Below are 20,123 nucleotides of genomic sequence, written 5' to 3' on the forward strand. Positions count from 1 at the left end.
TCTCATTAAGACAGCCATGTCCTGCTGTCCTCTCTGACTCCCCCTGTGCCCCCTGTTCGGATCTTTTATGAGTTCTTGAAAGGGCTCCGCCCTGCACAGTGTCCCAGGCTCAAGATCACCCCCCCCCCCACCAGACTGGGGATCTCCCTCAAAGGCCCCAACAGCCTAGTACTCCATCCTCAGTTCTTCTACCCGATAACTCCTCCCCCAGCTTGGCTGACTCCAGGTATTTAAAGGAGGCATCCTAGTTGGGGATTGGTCAAGGCTCTCAGACACCGCAGACAGCCACAGAAGTCTTTAGATAAAGTCTCGTACATCTCAAACTCTCACCTTCCATTCATATTTCATAACTCCTACCATACTGTCGTTACCCACCTAAAAAGTGGCTACACTAATGTAGCAGATACTACTCGGTTACACTCTAAAATATGCCCATATTATAAAAACTAGTCACATGTGACCTCCTATGAGAAAGTTACATCATAAATCTGTCATATTTGATGTTTAAAAAAATCTTAAATCTTAATTTCATGCTGCTAAATAATATGCTGGTATTCAAATGTGACACCTTGGAAATATAGATACTGTATATTCAGGATAGTTAGCACACCTACAACACACCCCTCAGTCCCTTTGATTGGGTGGAGATAGCTCTGCAACACACTGTCCTTTGAATAAGTATAGGGGACTACAGCAGCAGCAAGCTCTCATTATACCACTAAAATTAATAAAGATTACTGAAAGTCATGTTAAGAGGGCCAGTGGCTCCTGCAACATCAGATTGGGTGACATTATGTTAATTAAAGCGGAAGTAAACCCATCCATAAAACCATTTCATTTCCGTCACAGGCCGGAAATGTAACACTCCCATTGGTTGCACTCTCAACCAAACTGTCAAACCATCTAATGGCTGGTGTCTAAACTAATCACATGTGCAGCATTATGGCAGTAGATTAAACAGAGGCAAAGATGTCATCTTCTATTTACTTACACCCAAGGCATAGTTGATATTTTGGACCATGTTTAATGGAACACCCATATTTAAGATTTGGGACACTTTTCTGCTTAGTTGCTATGGCTCTGACAAAATAAAGAAATCTTGCCGTATCGAAAAAGGTAAAAAGCATCTTCAAAGCAAATTTGGATGGGAGAATGTACCTATAAAAACTAGGTAGCTACTTCCCCAAAAAAACGTTATGTGCCAAATTTGGTAGAGGAAGAGGGGGAAGGACATGAAGCGGAACTTCCCGTTGAGGGTGAATTTCCATATTAAAGCGGTGGTTCACCCATAAAAACGACTTTCCCCTATTACACTGCCCCCCCCCCCGCATTACAATACGATTATGCCTTTAATTTTTTTTTTGCTGCTGTACATACCTGGGTACAGCTATTCACCCGTGTCCTCCGGGTTGCGAGTCCCGCGGGAGTGGGCGTTCCTAACATGGCGGTGATTGACGTTTTGACTAAAAAACAAGCTCCCCCCGTCGCGTAAGCAGCGTCACGATTGGCGGAAGGAGCCGAACGGCGAGTCAGCGCTATACTGCGCCTGCGCATCCCCGTTCGGCTCCTTTCGCCAGTCGTGACGCGGCTTACGCGATGGGGGGGAGCTCATTTTTTAGTCAAAACGTCAATCACCGCCATGTTAGGAACGCCCACTCCCGCGGGACTCGCAACTCGGAGGACACAGGTGAATAGCTGTACCCAGGTATGTACAGCAGCAAAAAAAAAAATTCAAGGCATAATCGTATTGTAATGCGGGGGGGGCAGTGTAATAGGGGAAAGTCGTTTTTATGGGTGAACCACCGCTTTAAGGAACCCTTATCTATAGTGGGTACAAAGTGAGTCACAGAGGAGCCATAGAGGTTAACAGAACAGGCACACTCTGACCTCTGTTGAACAAGTTTTGCAATAGACTCATATAGACCCAAAGTGCAGGGTCTAAGCACTAGCTGGTCTTCACCAGAAGTCCTGAAAGTTGTGATGGGTTTTACTGCATTCTAGTACCAGGGCACACTTCTAAGGATTGTGCCCCCAGGAGATAAGCAATCTGGGGTCCAGTAGCAGATGAAGCAGGTAGGGACCAAGCAGAAGCGTAGTCGGTAAACAAACCAGTGATTGGTAACATGTGGTTGCAGGTTGGGATCAAGCAGAAGCGTAGTCGAAGGACAAACCAAAAATTGGTAACAAGTGGTAATGAAGATATAGACAGCACCAGGAGGGTAAGGACAAGATATTGGCAAGGGAAGAGCACAATAATCTGGCAAACAGGAAGTGGAAAGGCATGACTTCAATAGGAAGTTCATGGGTAGAGCAAAGAGTTCAAGGTTTCTAGCGAAAGGTTTCCTTCAATGTAAACTCTGTGACAATGGGACAACATAGGAGAACATTTGGGAGTCAGGGACAGACCGTTGTCACCCTGCAATAGGGAGTGCCTTAACAAGACCTTCCTAGCAGGATCGCAAAATAAAATATTTCCATATTTTAAAAAAATCTACAGACAGAAAGGAGACTTTTGAAATGACAACAAAAAATGATCCCTTTGCGGTGGGGCTGTGCTTGTACTGCAAGAGTTAATTGCTCATTTATGTCCAGGGGAACAATAAAAGGAGATATACTTACCTGATCCTCCATTCCTCCCCACAGCTAGACAGGTCCTATCAGCCTATACACCCCCACTCTCCACCGGTCTAGGGTCCTGATGTCATTAAAACCAGAGCAGGATCCATAGCCCTGCTCTGGACGTGAGAAACCGTCCACCGCTAGATTGTGGACTGCTAGGGTGCGGTGGATCAGGTAAGTAGAACTGTTCCTCTTTTTTCCTAGACCAGTGATGGCGAACCTTGGCACCCCAGATGTTTTGGAACTACATTTCCCATGATGCTCGTGCACTCTACAGTGTAGTTGTGGGAAATGTAGTTCCAAAACATCTGGGGTGCCAAGGTTCGCCATCACTGCCGTAGACCAATGGTCTCTAAACTTTCTAAACTAAGGGCCAGTTTACTGTGCTTCAGACTTTAGGGGGGCTGGATTGTGGCCATCGGGAGTAGAAAATGTACCAACATCAGTGGCAGCAAACATTACCCCATCTTTGGTGTCAGTGAGAGGAATTGTGCCCCATCGTCCCTGTCCTTGGGAGGAACTGTGCCCCATCATTTGTAGGTATGGAGTTGGGTGTATGGGATTGTACTGTGTTTTTTATTTTGTTTGTTTATTTTTTGTGGTTGAACTGGATGGACTTGTGTCTTTTTTCAGCCTGACTAACTATGTAACTATGTAACTATGTTATTGGGCCCCATTGTTGGTGTCATTGGGAGGTACTGTGCCCCATCGTTGGGGTCATTGGTATAAATTGTTCCCAATCATTGGTGTCCTTGGGAAGAATTGTGCTTCATTGTTGGTGTCATTGGATGAAATAGTGCCACAAGGGCCAGATAAAAACAAGAAATGGGCCGCATCTGGCCCCTGGGCCGCAGTTTGGGGGCCACTGCACTAGACAAAACAATCTATTAACCCTTGAACTGTGGGAATAGTCCCACTACAAGGGATCTTTTTTTATCTGCCTAGAGTTGGGCTTTAAAGCTTGTAGTCATTGGGCTTAATTTAATTTGTAATCCCAAATTTAATTTTCTGGCAGCCCAATCACAGTATATAGACATCAGTAAATTTTGTTGAAAGCTGAACTCTGGGAAACAACCCCACTGCAAAGGAGATATTTCAGATTTCCAGTATGTGTTCAGCTGTAACAGCCATTCCGATGACTGTGTAGCCCCGTGTTAAATAAAACAAGTACAGTATGTTTCGAGAAATTCTAGATATTCGCTGCGAAAGCTTTGCGTCTTTCCACCCTTTCAGGCGTTATAACCTGGAGCGTAACTTTTGGGCAATCCCACTTTTTGCATACGCTAATTAAGTTTGTTTACCTAGGCATAATTTCTTCCAATTTTACAGCCATCAATATTTTTGTGTGGAAGTGACAACACAATTTACTGCTTGCTTGCTCCCGGCGTAGCAAAACCGCGCGACTTAGGTATAGAGCGCCGGAGCCTTTTATATCTGCGGCTGCTAAGAGCAGGGCTTATACCTGTGAGTAATTTCTAATTAATTTGGGATAATTATGAGTAAAGAAAAAAAAATTGCACATTTTAATTAAGCTTAAAATAATCCAAACTGTCACTTCCTGCTATCTGTGGAATATATTACTTCTACCGTCTGACACTGAAGGCTTCCAGGCTGGAGCACGACAGTTTTATTAATGTAAGGTCTCAGTGATACCGCTGGAACACAACATGCAAAAATAGTATGAATCATTTACATAATGTTTCCAGCTCTGTCATCTCCACTTTGCGTTCAGGATTAATGATAGTGTCGGCACTTTTCTCCCGTATACCCGAGCCAACTGAAAAGTGAGTTTTGCTAAATTCCTGCGGCCATAAATAGCCATCAATTGCAAGCAATGCTACCAATTTTGGGTGTGGCTAGTGCCTATCAGACCTAAGGGCTGAATAATACCTCCAATAGTCGGAGGTGGTCCATGTTGCTCAGGGAGGTTTGGTGGCCCTATGGGGCCAATCCTTTCCTCCATATTGGAGAGGAACTGTGTGGGTAGCCATGCAGCTTATTGAATGAATTGCTGGTTATTTCTCAGGAACTAGTCCCCTAATGTCGAAAATAAGACTACTTGGGCTAGATTCAGATAGATCAGCGGATCTTTAGATCCGAGTGAATCTATCTTATTTACGATCCGCCAGCGCAAGTTCTTGAGGCAAGTGCTGTATTCAGAAAGCACTTGCCTCTAAAGTTGCGCCGGCGGATCGTAAATCCCCCGGGGGAATTCAAATTCCGCGGCTAGGGGGAGTTTACTATTTAAATCAGACGCGTCCCCGCGCTGATCGTACTGCGCATGCCCCACCAGCTAAATTTCCCAATGTGCATTGCTCCAAATGACGTCGCTAGGACATCATTGGTTTCGACGTGTACGTAAATTACATCCATCCGTATTCGCGACCGACTTACGCAAACAACGTAAAAAATTCAAAATTCGACCCGGGAACGACGGCCATACTTAACATAGGATACGCCGCATATAGCAGGGGTAACTATCCGCCGAAAAAAGCCGAACGCAAACAACGTAAAAAAAAAACGGCGGGCGGGCGTTCTTTTCTGAATCGGCGGATCTCCTCAATTGCATATTTGTTGCGTATACAAACGGAAGTGCCACCTAGCGGCCAGCGGGAGAATGCAGCCTAAGATCCGACAGTGTAAGTCACTTACACCTGTCGGATCTTAGGGAGATCTATGCGGAACCTGATTCTATGAATCAGCCGCATAGATCCGACCGTCGGATCTCAGAGATACGACGGCGTATCAGGAGATACGCCGTCGTATCTCTATCTGAATCTGCCCCCTTGATGCTTATTGAGTGGGCCATGGGTCCCAGAAGCCAAGATTCAAGGTGGGGCCATTGTTTTCTAAAGTGGTTGAAACGACTGTGATCTCTAGCAGTGTCATGTACCATGTTGCCCGTCTCTAACTGTGTTCCCCACCCTGTCCCCAGTCTCCAAACACACCTGTAGCATGTCCCTAGTCTCTGACCTTCTCCACAAACAGGCGGCTCTGTAATTAGGCAAATTAGGCAGTCGCCTAAGGCCTCGCACTCACAGGGGCCTCGCGGCCGCCTTACTTACCCAATGCATTACCCCAGTTTTGAGAGACAGGGGACCTTAACGCTGCTGTGCTCAGGCAGCGTTAAGAGCCCTGACTCAGGAGCGGAGACGCCAGCATCCCTAACAACCAGTGAATATCGGTGACCCCACCCCTTGTGAACTCAATGACTCAGCATGCCCTCAGTCAATGATATCACAAGGGGGTGGGTTCACCAGGTGACATCTCCATCTCCCTTAGTTATTAAAGAGCAGGATCTGGAGGCCGCCTTGTTAAAGGCTTTGAGATTCCGATAAGCCCCCTGCCTGCAGACCCCACAACTGGCCAGGGTTGTGGGGAAAAGGGCTATTGTCCTTGAATTATTTTTCCCATTATGGGCATGAGTGGGGCCCCATGTCAAGTTTCGCCTAAGGCCTCACAAATCCTAGAGCCGCCTCTGTCCACGAGCATGTCCTTCAACTGTAACATGTCTCTCATAGCTCCCAACTGTCCCTGATTTTGAGGGACTGTCCCTGATTTGGAGCAATGTCCCTCTGTCCCTCATTCCTCCTCATTTGTCCCTCATTTTGGTCTGATCTATATAATTGTATATAAAATTCACTTTTTATCTTTCAAAAAGTGTTTCCCAGCGCTAAACCTTTCATTCAAATTCTAAATTACTGCATATGTCAATTTTAAAAGCTAATATAAAGGAATAGTAGTGGTTAAAAAAAGCCCTTGTGGATTCCACTAACCTTTTTTTTTGTTCATTCTCCTTTAAGGGGGTGTGGCAGGGGGCATGTCCTATGCCTACATACGTTTGTTAGTAGGTGTCCCTCATTCCCGTCATAAAATGTTGGGAGGTATGGATTTGTAAAGTGGCTGAAACGACTGTGATCTCTAGCAGTGTCATGTACCATGTTGCCAGTCTCTAACTGTCTTCCCCACCCTGTCCTCAGTCTCCAAACACACCTGTAGCATGTCCCTAGTCTCTGACCTTCTCCACGAGCATGTCCTTAGTTTCTAACCATCAACTGTAACATATCCCCTGTCTCTGACCATTGCCTGTAGTACTCTCCAGTGAGCTTCTCCAGACCCAAACAGACTCCAGGACTTAAGTTTGTGAATAGCCCCCCCACCCAGCTGGGACCTCTGTCTTCTAGATGGAACCCCCCGTAATCCTTTCCCAGGGACAGAGCCCATGCACAGGGGTCTTCTCCAGCAGGGCTGGACCCAGGAACTCACTCTCCAATCTCAGGCCCCCAATATTTATGTTTTTTTTTTCAGCCATCTACTGGACACCCCCCAGAGCTTGGCTGAATTCCCCATAAATATTCAGGCTGCCCACACTGTTCTCCATTCTTCTATGGTTCTAGAAGTGGTGGTGCGTCCATAAGGGGTGCATGAGCGATGGCCCCTCTCTCCTGCCACCTCTCTATCGTCATAGATAGATTCATGCATTCCATAAATCTATCTATGGTCACCGCTGACACCCACTATTCAGGTGCTCGGCCCCTTTTCGGGCGCCGGCACCTGAATTACAGCGGTGGGGTATTTTTTTGGAAGCGCCTAATAGGCGTCCAAAAGGGTGAACAGCGGGTGCCATGCTGGGAATTTGCAGTTCACTCAGCGTTGTGTTAGGAAAGCAAATGAACTTTCGCTTTCCTAACATTGAACCGCCTCTCAGCCAATCGGGTGCTCTGGGTCTGTTACCTGTCACCTGATTGGCTGAAAAGACAGACGCTGTGATTGGACACCTATTAGGCATCCAATCATAGCAGAGGACTGGAAGAGAGGACGGGAGAAGACATTGAGGAGCGTGGAGGATATTGCAGTGACCCGCTGCCCCACCGAGACAAGGTAAGTGCCGGGCAGGTGGGGGATGCACCCTGGCAGAATTTGATGGGTACAGTAGTGGCAATTGATGGGCACACTGGCAGCAATTGATGGGCACAGTGGCGGCAATTGATGGGCCCACTGGCGGCAATTGATGGGCACACTGGCAGCGATTGACGGGGCACAGTGTCAGCAATTTATGGGCACACTGGCAGCAATTGACAGGGCACAGTGTCGGCAATTGATGGGCACACTGGCAGCAATTGACAGGGCACAGTGTCAGCAATTGATGGGCACAGTGTCAGCAATTAATGGGTACAGTAGCTGCGTTTGATGGCACAGTGGCTGCGTTTGATGGCACAGTGGCTGCATTTGATGGGCACAGTGGCTGCGTTTGATGGGCACAGTGGCTGCGTTTGATGGGTACAGTGGCTGAGTTTGATGGGCACAGTGGCGGCAATTTATGGGCACAGTACTGCGTTTAATGGGCACAGTAACTGCACTTGATGGGCACAGAAGCTGTAATTGATGGGGTTTTGTTTTCAAAAATTGGAGCACCAGCCGCCACTGGGTTCTATAATCCTCTAGAATACAGGGGGAAGTAATCAGGGTAGCAGCCTGTGAAACACTGAGCAGACCAGAATAATCATTCCCTGCTCAAATTTCAGATTACAGAGGCGCTACACTAAATTTACCTCTGCACTAATCTGGGGGGGGGGGTGCTACAAGAGTAAAAGTTTCATTAGGTGTTATTAGTTTTGAACCAAAAAGTACCTGTTCCCCAAAAGTAGACGGTACATTCATTCCACAAGGACAGGGGCTGATGTAAATGTCTTAGCATACCCTACAAGGTTCTGAAGAAAATACAGCTTATAATATGGGACATAAGTAAAACATTGGTAAGTAGTGAATGGAAGCTGTTATAGGAAGTCCGCATGCATTTTAGAAACATTTTAAGTCCCCTTCTTAGCTCACAAAAAAGAAAATAGCTGTTGTTCCACGTCTCGAAAATATGCAGCAGCAACAACAAACACTAAAACCCTTCCCGACCACATTCGTACAACAGTCCGAGGTGTTGGGACCCAGGAGATCTGCCAAAATAACCTTTCACACTTGAATTTATACTCATTAAATCTTGTTTAGAGAGAGGGGGGAAAAAATGCTATTTTTGACAGAATCCCAAAATGTATGCATCAAATTTAAAGGAGCCCTTAATATGTTAGTGAAACATCATCACATCGACATATATTTTCTTAAATAGGCTGTAAAAATTGCATTCGGGGGTCCCGAGCGTTTGAAATATCTCCACATGTGTTACTTAAAGGGGGCATTCATGATCTTGTTTCTCAAAAGCACATTTTATAGTGGCGCGCTAAGCTTATTCTGAATACCTGGGCCATAGCATAAGTGTCAAAAAACTCTACATTATTTACCATTCCGCAGATGAATATGTTGATTGTAAAAAAGGGCCCCATTGATTAACGTTCTCCTCCGTGTCACGGGATCACAGGTGCCAGGCCGAAATTAATCAAGTAATTACCACTTATGGGATTACCAAATTACTGGTATCATTAATATAGGCCGGGTGGTAAAAACAGCTATTAATGAGCCAACCAAAGGTTCAGGCTACCGCGTTGTGGATTGTGCAAACATGACCCGTTCTATTTTTTAATTCAGTCAGTCTACATGAACAAACCATCACTTATATTGTAGGGTTTCTCAACCAGTGTTCCATGGAATGCTAAGGTTTCTCCAGAGGTTGCTAGGGGTTCCTCGAGCAATTTCTGCCTCTCAAATAAGTTCCTACTGACACCATTGATTATTTTGGCTATCTATAAGGGGGTAATTCTTCCCAATAACCAAAAAGTGTAATGCCTGTACACACAATTGGAATTTCCGATGGCCTAAAATCCGATGGAATTTTTTGTCGGAATTGCGTTCAAGCTGTCTTACATACACACTGTCAGACGAAATTCCGACCGTCCAAAAACACCATGACGAGCCGAGAAAAATAAAGTTCAATGCTTCCGAGTGTAACGCCCTGCTCCTGATGACCAGGCGCTATGTTTAAATTTAGTGTATGTCTGAGCTGATAGTTAGCTCAGACTTTGAGATGATTAAGGCTAAATCAGCCTCTGCTCCGGCTATGGCTGTGTTTGAAGGAATTCCCACTGTTGCCTGTAGATAGCGTTACCACCCTAGGCCAATGTTGGAATACAAGTGATCAGCCGTGTCCAATCACGGCTGATCACAACGTAAACAAGAAGAGCCGTTGATCAGCTTTTCCTCACTCGCGTCTGACAGAGGCGAGTAGAAGAGAGCCGATCGGCTGCTCTCCTGACAGGGGGGGTCTGTGCTGATTGCACAAAGCAAGGTCCATAAAGACATGGGTGAGTGAGTTTGGGGTGGAGGAACTTCAGTTGAAGCTCTTATAGCTGCAAAGGGTGGGCCAACTCAATATTGAACCCTAGGGACTAGAACTGGGATGCCATTAAAGTTCATGTGCGTGTAAAAGCAGGCGCCCCAATACTTTTGACAATATAGTGTATGTATGTGTGTGCATATATATATATATATATATATATATATATATATATATATATATATATATATATATATATATATATAAATATATATACTGTATATATGTATACATATATAATATGATTTCCCATAGAATAGAATACATAGATTAGATAGATAGATAGATCAATAAATAGATAGATAGATAGATAGATAGATAGATAGATAGATAGATAGATAGATAGATAGATAGATAGATAGACATATATATATACGCACACACATAATTATTTTCTTTTTACTAAAAAATGTGGCGCTCAGCACAAGCCTCATGTCTTGCTGTCATGACTGATGGTATAAAAATGATGACAAATAGAAGATTGAATATCATTGTAGACTGGATATCATTGTAGATGGACTATCATTTAATTATGTGCTTAATGATTTACGAAAATGAATATGCAGTTGCTCATTTGTATATTAATTAGCATTGTGTTTGATAAGTGAAGTGTAAAACAAATATGGAATACCTCATTGGTAATTTGCACAAGGTAATTTTGGAGTCTATCGGTTATGGTAGAGCGAATCCCATGGAGGACCGGCTACATGTGGCCTGGGCAATGATCAGTACTGAGTGAAGCATAGCTGATCAGAACAGGCTCCATGTATACAATAAGAGGGGGTCGCAAGGATGAATACAGGGAGGTATAATGAGGCCTAAAGTAATACTGTCATGGTAGCATACCTCCCAACTGTCCCTGATTTTGAGGGACTGTCCCTGATTTGGAGCAATGTCCCTCTGTCCCTCATTCTCCTCATTTGTCCCTCATTTTGGTCTGATCTATAGAGTTGTATATAAAATGCATTGTTTATCTATCAAGAAGTGTTTCTCAGTGCTGAACCTTTCATCTGATTGCTAAATTGCTGCGTTTGTGAAATCTTTCTGCAATTTGTCTGAAGATGTCAGATTCCTGGCTGTAATGCAGTTCCGCTTAATAATTAATGAGTCACTGATCTCAAACAAGTATGCAGATCAAAAAATTTGGAGAAAAGTAAAAATGTACGCAAAAAAATTACGCAAAATTTACTGCATGCTTGTTCTGGGTCAGAGACCCAAAGCATTGGATCAAGAGGGCCAACGTGACAGTCAGCCATCTAGCATTTTTGGCAAAGGTCGTATCCGTGTTTTTTTCATAACGCTACCTTTAAAGTGAAAATGTGGTCAGGCTACGGACATTCAAATATTTATATATTCATAACGAGAATAAAGGATATTTAGTAAGAAACCCTCACTGACCTCTGTAGCTGCATTCATGGTGGAGTAATTCATCCTCAAAGGTCATAGTTTCATACATGGTTACATAGTAGGTAAGGTTGAAAAAAGACACAAGTCCAGACAGGTCACAGCAGAAGTACTAAAGTCATTCTCTCAGTAGCTCAGTTAGCTGTACTCTCCACTCCAAGCAGTGACTTGGCAGCCTTTCAGCCTTTTAAGTACTACTGTAAATACAGAACAGGCACATAGAAAGAGCTGAGAGAATGAAGTGATTCTAAGCATATTTTTTTTCTATTTAAAATAACAAACATGTCATACTTACCTGCTCTGTGCAATAGTTTTGAGCAACCCCAATCATCCTCTTCTCAGGGATCCTGCTGGCTTCTCCCCCTGCAAAGTGCCCCCATAGCAAGTCGCTTACTCAGGAGCTTACTCTGCTTCTATATGGATATAAATGCCTCCTGCATGTATCCTTACCTGTCAAATGTCTCCCCTCTGTCTGTTCTAAGAACTGAAAAACTGCAGATTCTGTGGGTGGGTCTGTTGTCTGGAGCTTTGTGGGTGGAGTTGTGATGTCAGTAGACTCCCCGCCCACCTCTACACTCCGCTTGTCAACATGCATTTTTTCCTATGTATTCCTCATACTGAATTCTGCTATGATCACTAACATCCAATCAAAATCCAGAAAAATAACCACATGACTTCAGAAAAGGAGTGGGGGTGGGAATTCAAAAATAATGCCCGTCTCCAGGCTAGTGCATGAGATATGTAAATAACCTGTCACTCACAGCAAGGGGGCGGAACGGACTAAGGTTTCTCTCTGTAAGTCCGTTTTATTTCACTGAACAATAAAAGAGGATTGCGCAGAGCTGGATTAACTCTGTGTGGCAAGACTGGGCACAGATGATAGGAAATCTTATACCCTACTTTGTAGACATGTGCGTTCCCGTTCGTAACGAATGGATTTTCGTACAAATTTGTTAGTATTCGTACATTTGTATCAATTTGAACATCCGAAAAGCTGAAAGAACCAAAATATGAAAATTACGGAATTACGAATAAGCAAAGTAACGAACAAGCGAAAATACGAACGTATGATTGGACAATCTTACTAACATACGAAACACCGAAAAATCAAAAGAACGAAAATGACATCTATAACGAACGATTTGCATTCTGTATTTTAAATTCTTTGTCTGTTCGTAGTTTCATTTGTATGTTCGTATTTTCATCTGTGTGTTTTGTAAATCTGTTTCTTTGTCTGTTCGTAAATTTGTGTACTTGTATCGTTCTTTCGAATGGGCACTGGGCAGTGTAGTTAGTGAGTGATTACAAATAGCCAGATTCAGAAAGAGTTAAGCCGGCATATCAGTAGATACGCCGTCGTAACTCTGAATCTAAGCCGTAGTATATTTAAGGGTATTCTCAAAATGAGATACACTTAAATCTAGCTAAGATACGACGGCCTGCGCCGTCGTATCTTAGCTTTCTACTTAGGCCGGCCGCTAGAGGCGTGAACGCTGATTTACGCCTAGAATGCGTAAATCAGCGAGATACGCCTATTCACGAACATACGCTTGCCTGTCGCAGTAAAGATACGCTATTTACGTAAGGCATTTTCAGGGGTAAAGTTAGTCCAACAAAAAGCTGGCCTAGCCAATGTTAAGTATGGACGTTGGTCCCGCGTCGAATTTTGAAATTTTTACGTCGTTTGCGTAAGTCGTCCGTGAATGGGGCTGGACGTAATTTACTTTCACGTCGAAACCAATAAGTCTTTGCAGCGTAATTTGGAGCATGCGCACTGGGATATGTCCACGGACGGCGCATGCGCCGTTCGTAAAAAACGTCAATCACGTCGGGTCACGATTCATTTGCATAAAACACGCCCACCTCTTCACAATTTGAATTAGGCGCGCTTAGGCCAGCACATTTACGCTACGCCGCCGTAACTCAGGACGCAAGTGCTTTGTGAATACAGCACTACAGCGGCGTAGCGTAAATACGATACGCTACGCCGGCTCAAACATACGCCTCCCTACGTGAATCTAGCTAATAATATCTTAGCCAATCAGCTTATCTCTTTTGTGCTGAGTCACATTGTACAGTGTAAAGCCTCGTACACACGATCGGACTTCAAACACACTTTTCCGTGGATTTTTGCCTGAAGGGAGTTGGTCGGACTTTTGAAACCGAAAAAGTTTGTCCAATAGAGCGTACACACATCGGATTTTTTGGAAAACGCTCATTTTGACGTTTGTTGGCAAAAAGTCCGACCGTGTGTACGGGGGTTAAGAGAAAGTATATCTTAATATGGATTAGCCGCGTGTTGCTATGTATTTACGAAAGTACAAAATTACGAATCCATTAAACGAAAATTATTATCTAACAAAATTACGAATTTCGAATCAATGAAAATAAATTAGACAGAATTACGAATCATTCAGTAAAAAAGAAAATAAAACTGTTACGAAAATACGGCTGAATAGGAAAACTTACGAAATTACGAATCTACGGAACGAGACAAAACGGAACAAAAAAATACGAACATTTTTGTTGTGCACATGTCTAAGTTTACAACCGTAATCCTTCAGCCAACTTTTTCCTCTGCATGGTCTGTATAATTTTTTTTTTTTTAGTGAGGGGTCCACCTATGAGGAGTTTGCCCTGGGATCACCAACAACTTAAAAATGCCACTATTTCCAACACATAGAGACACACACATATGCACGTATGGCAACTCCTGTGAAGAACAAACTATCTCCATCGGCCAAATTCCAGAATTACGAATCATTCAGTATAAACGAAAATAAAACTGTTACGAAAATACGAACGAGTCCCAATAGGAAAGCTTGCGTCTTACGAAATACGAACGGGTCCGAATAGGAAAACTTGCGTCTTACGAAATATGAACGGGTCCGAATAGGAAAACTTGCGTCTTACGAAATATGAACGGGTCCGAATAGGAAAACTTGCGTCTTACGAAATACGAACAGGTCCGAATAGGAAAACTTGCGTCTTTTACGAAATACGAACGGGTCCGAATAGGAAAGCTTGCGTCTTACGAAATACGAACGAGTCCGAATAGGAAAACTTGCGTCTTACGAAATACGAACGGGTCCGAATAGGAAAACTTGCGTCTTACGAAATACGAACGAGTCCGAATAGGAAAGCTTGCGTCTTACGAAATACGTACGGGTCCGAATAGGAAAACTTGCGTCATACGAACGGGTCCAAATAGGAAAACTTGCGTCTTACGAAATACGAACGGGTCCGAATAGGAAAACTTGCGTCTTACGAAATACGAACGGGTCCGAATAGGAAAACTTGCGTCTTACGAAATACGTACGGGTAAGAATAGGAAAACTTGCGTCTTACGAAATACGAACGGGTCCGAATAGGAAAACTTGCGTCTTACGAAATACGTACGGGTCAGAATAGGAAAACTTGCGTCTTACGAAATACGAACGGGTCCGAATAGGAAAACTTGCGTCTTACGAAATACGAACGGGTCCGAATAGGAAAACTTGAGTCTTACGAAATTACGAATCTACGGAACGAGACGAAACGGAACAAAAATCTACAAAAAATGTTGTTGTGCAGATGAAACGGAACAAACAAATACGAAAATTTTTGTTGTGCACATGTCTACTACTTTGTGACATAAAAAAAAAAAAAAAAATCGGGTTTACATAAAGTAAACAATGCAATACTTTCACTAGCCTGGGCCTGAGCTCTAAAAGCATTGGAGAAAAATAGGCGGTAAGGGGTTATATTCGCAAAGTTGCCTGATATCCCTGCATATATTAAAAGAGCTAATGTGCTGTAAAAGTACTTTTTATCCTTTAAAGTTGAAGTCAGTAGCGACTGGTGATCCTTTTATTCCAATACCTTTTCTAGAAAATGACAATTTTCCAAAAAAAAAGATGAAAGCTCCATTTTCTGTTTTAATGATTACCCTATGTATGACATACTTTCTTATTCAATACGGCTAATATATGGCACAGAAAAAAAAAAGAAAAAAGAGAGATATCAATTTTTACATTGCAAATGTCAGCTATGCACTTTAAAAAGAAATATATTTTGCAGCCTCTAACGAAGTGGCATCTCGTCCCCGAGAAGAGCCTTTTCCACGGCGGCCCACGATACCTCTGACAACTGATATTTAATAAATGACGGATCATGGATTACTTGTAGTTTCATCAAGAAAAATGTCTCCTAATACTTTTGAATAACGTTATCGCCTCTCCAGCCCATCGGCAACGCGTAACCTTTTTATTACGTGATTAGGCACATCGATTATGGTGCCAACCATGGATCTTAAAGTCGCAGGGAAAATGCCAGTTTGATAATCACTTTCAATTAGCTCTGAGCTAAGTAGACACTCATAAAATGTCTTCCTTCTTTAATTTTGAATTAGGAAACGTTGTCGACCTAATCTTTTTGGAGCGCGTATAATTTAAGGTAGTTTACGGGAAAGTAAATCAAAGCTCGTGTCGTTGTCCTAATCTTTCACACCAGTGATCTTATTACTGCCTCATTAGCTGATGAGACATTTTTGGTGGCCTTTGAGGAGGGCTAACCTTTCTAGGTTGGGTACGTGTCCATTAGATAGTATATAAAGTAATACAAGTCAACTTATTTGAATATGTATGTAAACCCAATCACTAGAACCTGGAATAAGCTTTAATATGGTAATGTTATTTCAAAAAGTTGTTTCAAGCATTTCAAATCTGCTGATTTTATTTAAATAATAATCCTGCTATGAAGGTCTTTGTTCGGGTATTTTCCACCTCCTGTGTACCCCCTGAAGCTTTTCCCCATGATTAAGCTCCAAGTGGCGGAGCGAAACAAGTTGGGGGGGGTGTGGCCTGCCTGGAGTCCAAACTGAGGCTACCATTCATCTCCCTTAATGCACATGGGTCTGCTTCTTGATGTATGGCTCATGGACCTCTTCCTTTGACCCCCTGCAGCGTTGCCAGCTTCCCTCTGTCAGGGCTGGGTTCAGCCCTTCCTTCCATGAGCTCAGGTTGCTCAGCTGTCAATTGCCAAGACCAGGCCCGGACCGGCCATAGGGCATACTGGGCATATGCCCGGTGGGCCGCGGCAGCCCGCGGGCCACCAGCGGCCCCCGATGGCCCGCCGCGGGCCGCATGTCACGTCTCCCCCCGGTGTAACATGCAGAGGGTCCAGAACTGTTAGGGGGGTGTCTGTGTAACAAACTGTGGGGGGCTGTGTAATGTAAAGGGGTCCAGAGGTGCAGGGTGCTATGTAATGTAAAAGGAACCAGAGGTGCAAGGTGCTGTGTAATGTAAAGGGGTCCAGAGGTGCAGGACGCTGTGTAATGTAAAGGGGTCCAGAGGTGCAGGGTGCTGTGTAATGTAAAGGGGCCCAGAGGTGCAGGGTGCTGTGTAATGTAAAAGAGTCCAGAGGTTCAGTGCTATGTAATGTAAAGGGGTCCAGGGTGCTGTGTAATGTAAAGGGGTCCAGAGGTGCAAGGTGCTGTGTAATGTAAGGGGGTCCAGAGGTGCAGGGTTCTGTGTAATGTAAAGGGGTCCAGAGGTGCAGGGTGCTGTGTAATGTAAAGGGGTCCAGAGATGCAGGGTGCTGTGTAATGTAAAGTGGTCCAGAGGTGCAGGGTGCAGTGTAATGTAAAGGGGCCCAGAGGTGCGGTGCTTAGTAATGTAAAGGGGTGCAAGGTGCTGTGTAATGTAAAGGGGTCCAGAGGTACAAGGTTCTTGAACCCCACATCCCATCATTAACCGCCGCCGCAAAGCACCGATCATATCCTGCTCGTCTCGTCAATCAGTCTGCTGGCTATTTAAGCTGCTTGGAACAGATCTTCTGTACCTTCGCCTTGGTCAACATATCCGGATACTCTCTGCTGTGTTTTCCTGTTAGACTTTTGCTTAGCTGACTTCCCTTCTGGTTCCTGATTTCTGTTTGCTGCCTCTGACTGCGACTCCGGACTCCTGTTTTACTGGCTTTTTCTGACTACCTGCTCTGGTTACCAAACCATGTCTATGTTTTGACTACGTTTGCACTGTTTATACCATTTTATTAAAGTGTTATTTTTACTGCACTTCTGCCTGATTCATGGTCCCTGACACCCTCCTCTCCCGCCGGATGCTGCAGGGGATATTTTAGGATAGAGAGCAGGAGAAGGGGTCAGTAAATATGTAATTTACTGGACCCTTGCTTTTCTGAATGAACACAGGGTGTGATCAGTACCGATCCATCCATAACTTCAATTTGTGAATGAACAGGAAGCCACTCAGCACAGAGCACTTCGGCCACTTCCCATTCATTCATTGTCCAGTGCAGCTGAGGCTGCAGAGAAAGGGAATGAGGAATCTCTGTCCTCAGTCCCCTTCTGTGTCTCAAAAGTGAGACATCAGGGTCTGTTTAGACTCCTGATCAGTGCTGGGAGAAGGTAATTTAGAGCCCAGTGTGAACATGCCAAACTGCGACCCCCCCATGCCCCAAGATGTATGAGCATTATGTGTCAGCAAAAATCCCCCCTCCCCCAGAAAAATTGAGCACTAATCTGAATTTTTACCCCCAAAGTATAAATTAACCCAGTACGTATCCCCCCCCTCCCAGCAGAAATCGTTTCCCCCTAGTTCAAATCCTCTCTCTCTCCCCCCCCCCAAAAAAATCACCCCTTCTAGAACAAATCTTCTACCCCTCAAATTCTCCCTCCGAGCATAAATCCCCCTCCTAATCCAAAGCCCCCCCCCCAATACAAATCTCCCCAATCCCCCCCTCCAAACACATATACTCCACCAATTTTCCCCTCCTAGCACAAATACCACCCAATCATCCCCACTAGCACAAATCCTCCTCCCCATCCCCGCTCCTAGCACAAATCCTCCTTAATCACCACTGTCTCCCAAATCCCCCTCCAAACACAAATACCCACCCCCAATCTCATTGCGCCCCCCCCCCCCCAGTGATACCTTAGTGCCTAGGGCAGTCGCCCCCTCCTGCTCACCCCTTGTCCTGGCCCTGCTCCTAATATTTCACCGGAAAAAAAAAAACAATGTAAAAAAAAGAATACTGTTTACTACCCTACTGACACCAATCTCTACCCTACTCACATCATCACCTGCTCTCCTGACATCACTCACTGCTCTCCTGACGCCACTCACTGCTCTCCTGACACCACTCACTGCTCTCCTGACAGTGCTCACTATTCTCCTGACACCGCTCCCTGCTCTCCTGACACCGCTCACTGCTCTCCTGACACCGCTCACTGCTCTCCTGACATCGCTCACTGCTCTCCTGACACCACTCACTGCTCTCCTGACACTGCTCACTGCTCTCCTGACACCGCTCACTGCTCTCCTGACATCGCTCACTGCTCTCCTGACACTGCTCACTGCTCTCCTGACGCCGCTCACTGCTCTCCTGACGCCGCTCACTGCTCTCCTGACGCCGCTCACTGCTCTCCTGAAGCCTAACTTGGAGTTAGGTTTTTAAAATCTACAAAGGCCTAGGATTCTTGAAGCTCAGGTGGTTCTATAATGCAAAAATTGGGCCACAGCTGAAATGGTTGAGCTGCAGACAGAACAGGGGCCCCAACCATTCCCAGTGCTAAAATAAAACATGTTTTTGCTTTACTTTCACTTTGAAAATATCATTACTGACTCTACTACTCTTTTATTACTTTTCTAGATCAAGATCACTCACAAAAACCAAGCCCCCATGCTGATGGGACCTCCTCCGAGGAACAGCCTCTTCACCTCTTTCATCAAAGGAACAATGAACAGGAGCAAAGAATGAATATTTGCTAAAATCTGTACACAGGGAAGACAATAGTATCTTGACCTATGTCCGTGGGCTTCTTAAATACCAGTACTTTGAATAATGGGATTGATTTTAGTTTTTTAGTTTTTTTTTTACTTTATCGGTAAATTATAATTTTATTTATTGTAGTTTTTTTTTTTAAGTTGTTAAGCATGTGCGGTCAGTGTTAATTTATATACAACAACATGACAGCCTTTGAATCTGCATGCATTTTAATCAGTAACACATTTGAATGCTAAATCGTACCAATCCACGGTGCACCCTAGACGTGGTGCAAGTTTAACCCTGTATAGTTTATAGAGGATCTTTCATTGAGATATGTTACATTGTTACAACATGAATTTTCTCCACTCTCGTGCTCTGTGTCTGCCAATGGTGCAGATTTTAGCAGAAGCACAAGGGAAACAAATAATATATATTTTTAAGCTGTTGCTGATTAAAAAAAAAAAGTTGGAACAGTGCGCCAGATTCACAGAGCAGATACGACGGCGTTTCTCCTGATACGCCGTCGTATCTGTTGTTCTATCTATGCGACTGATTCATAGAATCAGTTACGCATAGATAGCCATAAGATCCGACAGGTGTAATTGTTTTACACTGTCGGATCTTAGGATGCAATACCGCGGCCGCCGCTGGGGGGAGTTTGCGTCGTAAACCAGCGTCGGGTATGCAAATTAGCAGTTACGGCGATCCACGCCGTTTTTTTGCGTTCGCTACGTCGCTGCTAGTCTACTTTCCCGTCGCAAAGTTAGTCGTCGTTTTTGGTGCCCTAACTTTACACAGCACACGTATGTGCTGTATAAAGTATGGCCGTCGTTCCCGCGTCGAAATTTGAAATTTTTTCCTTCTTGCGTAAGACGTCCGGGAATACGGAAGTATGCTACGCACGTCGCCGTTCGAAAAAAATTACGTCACTTCGCGCAAAGCACGGGGGGAATTTCGAAATGGAGCATGTGCAGTAGGTCCGGTGCGGGAGCGCGCCTAATTTAAATGGCACACGCCCCTTTGAATTACGCGGGCTTACGCCGGAGGCCACCGGCGT

General features: G+C 44.4%; 1 protein-coding gene across 1 annotated transcript in view; it reads left to right on the top strand.

Moving 5' to 3' along the window:
• The window catches only part of DGKB (diacylglycerol kinase beta), a 664,259-nt gene extending 644,713 nt beyond the window's left edge, over nt 1–19,546 (top strand). Inside the window, exon 26 of the mRNA XM_040352255.1 lies at nt 18,950–19,546. Coding sequence (XP_040208189.1) covers nt 18,950–19,057 — 108 coding nt within the window. The 3' untranslated portion in view covers nt 19,058–19,546. The remainder of the gene's footprint in view (nt 1–18,949) is intronic.
• Nucleotides 19,547–20,123: the final 577 nt, after the last annotated feature.

This window comes from Rana temporaria, chromosome 5 (assembly GCF_905171775.1).
Source record: "Rana temporaria chromosome 5, aRanTem1.1, whole genome shotgun sequence".
Lineage (NCBI taxonomy): Eukaryota > Metazoa > Chordata > Amphibia > Anura > Ranidae > Rana > Rana temporaria.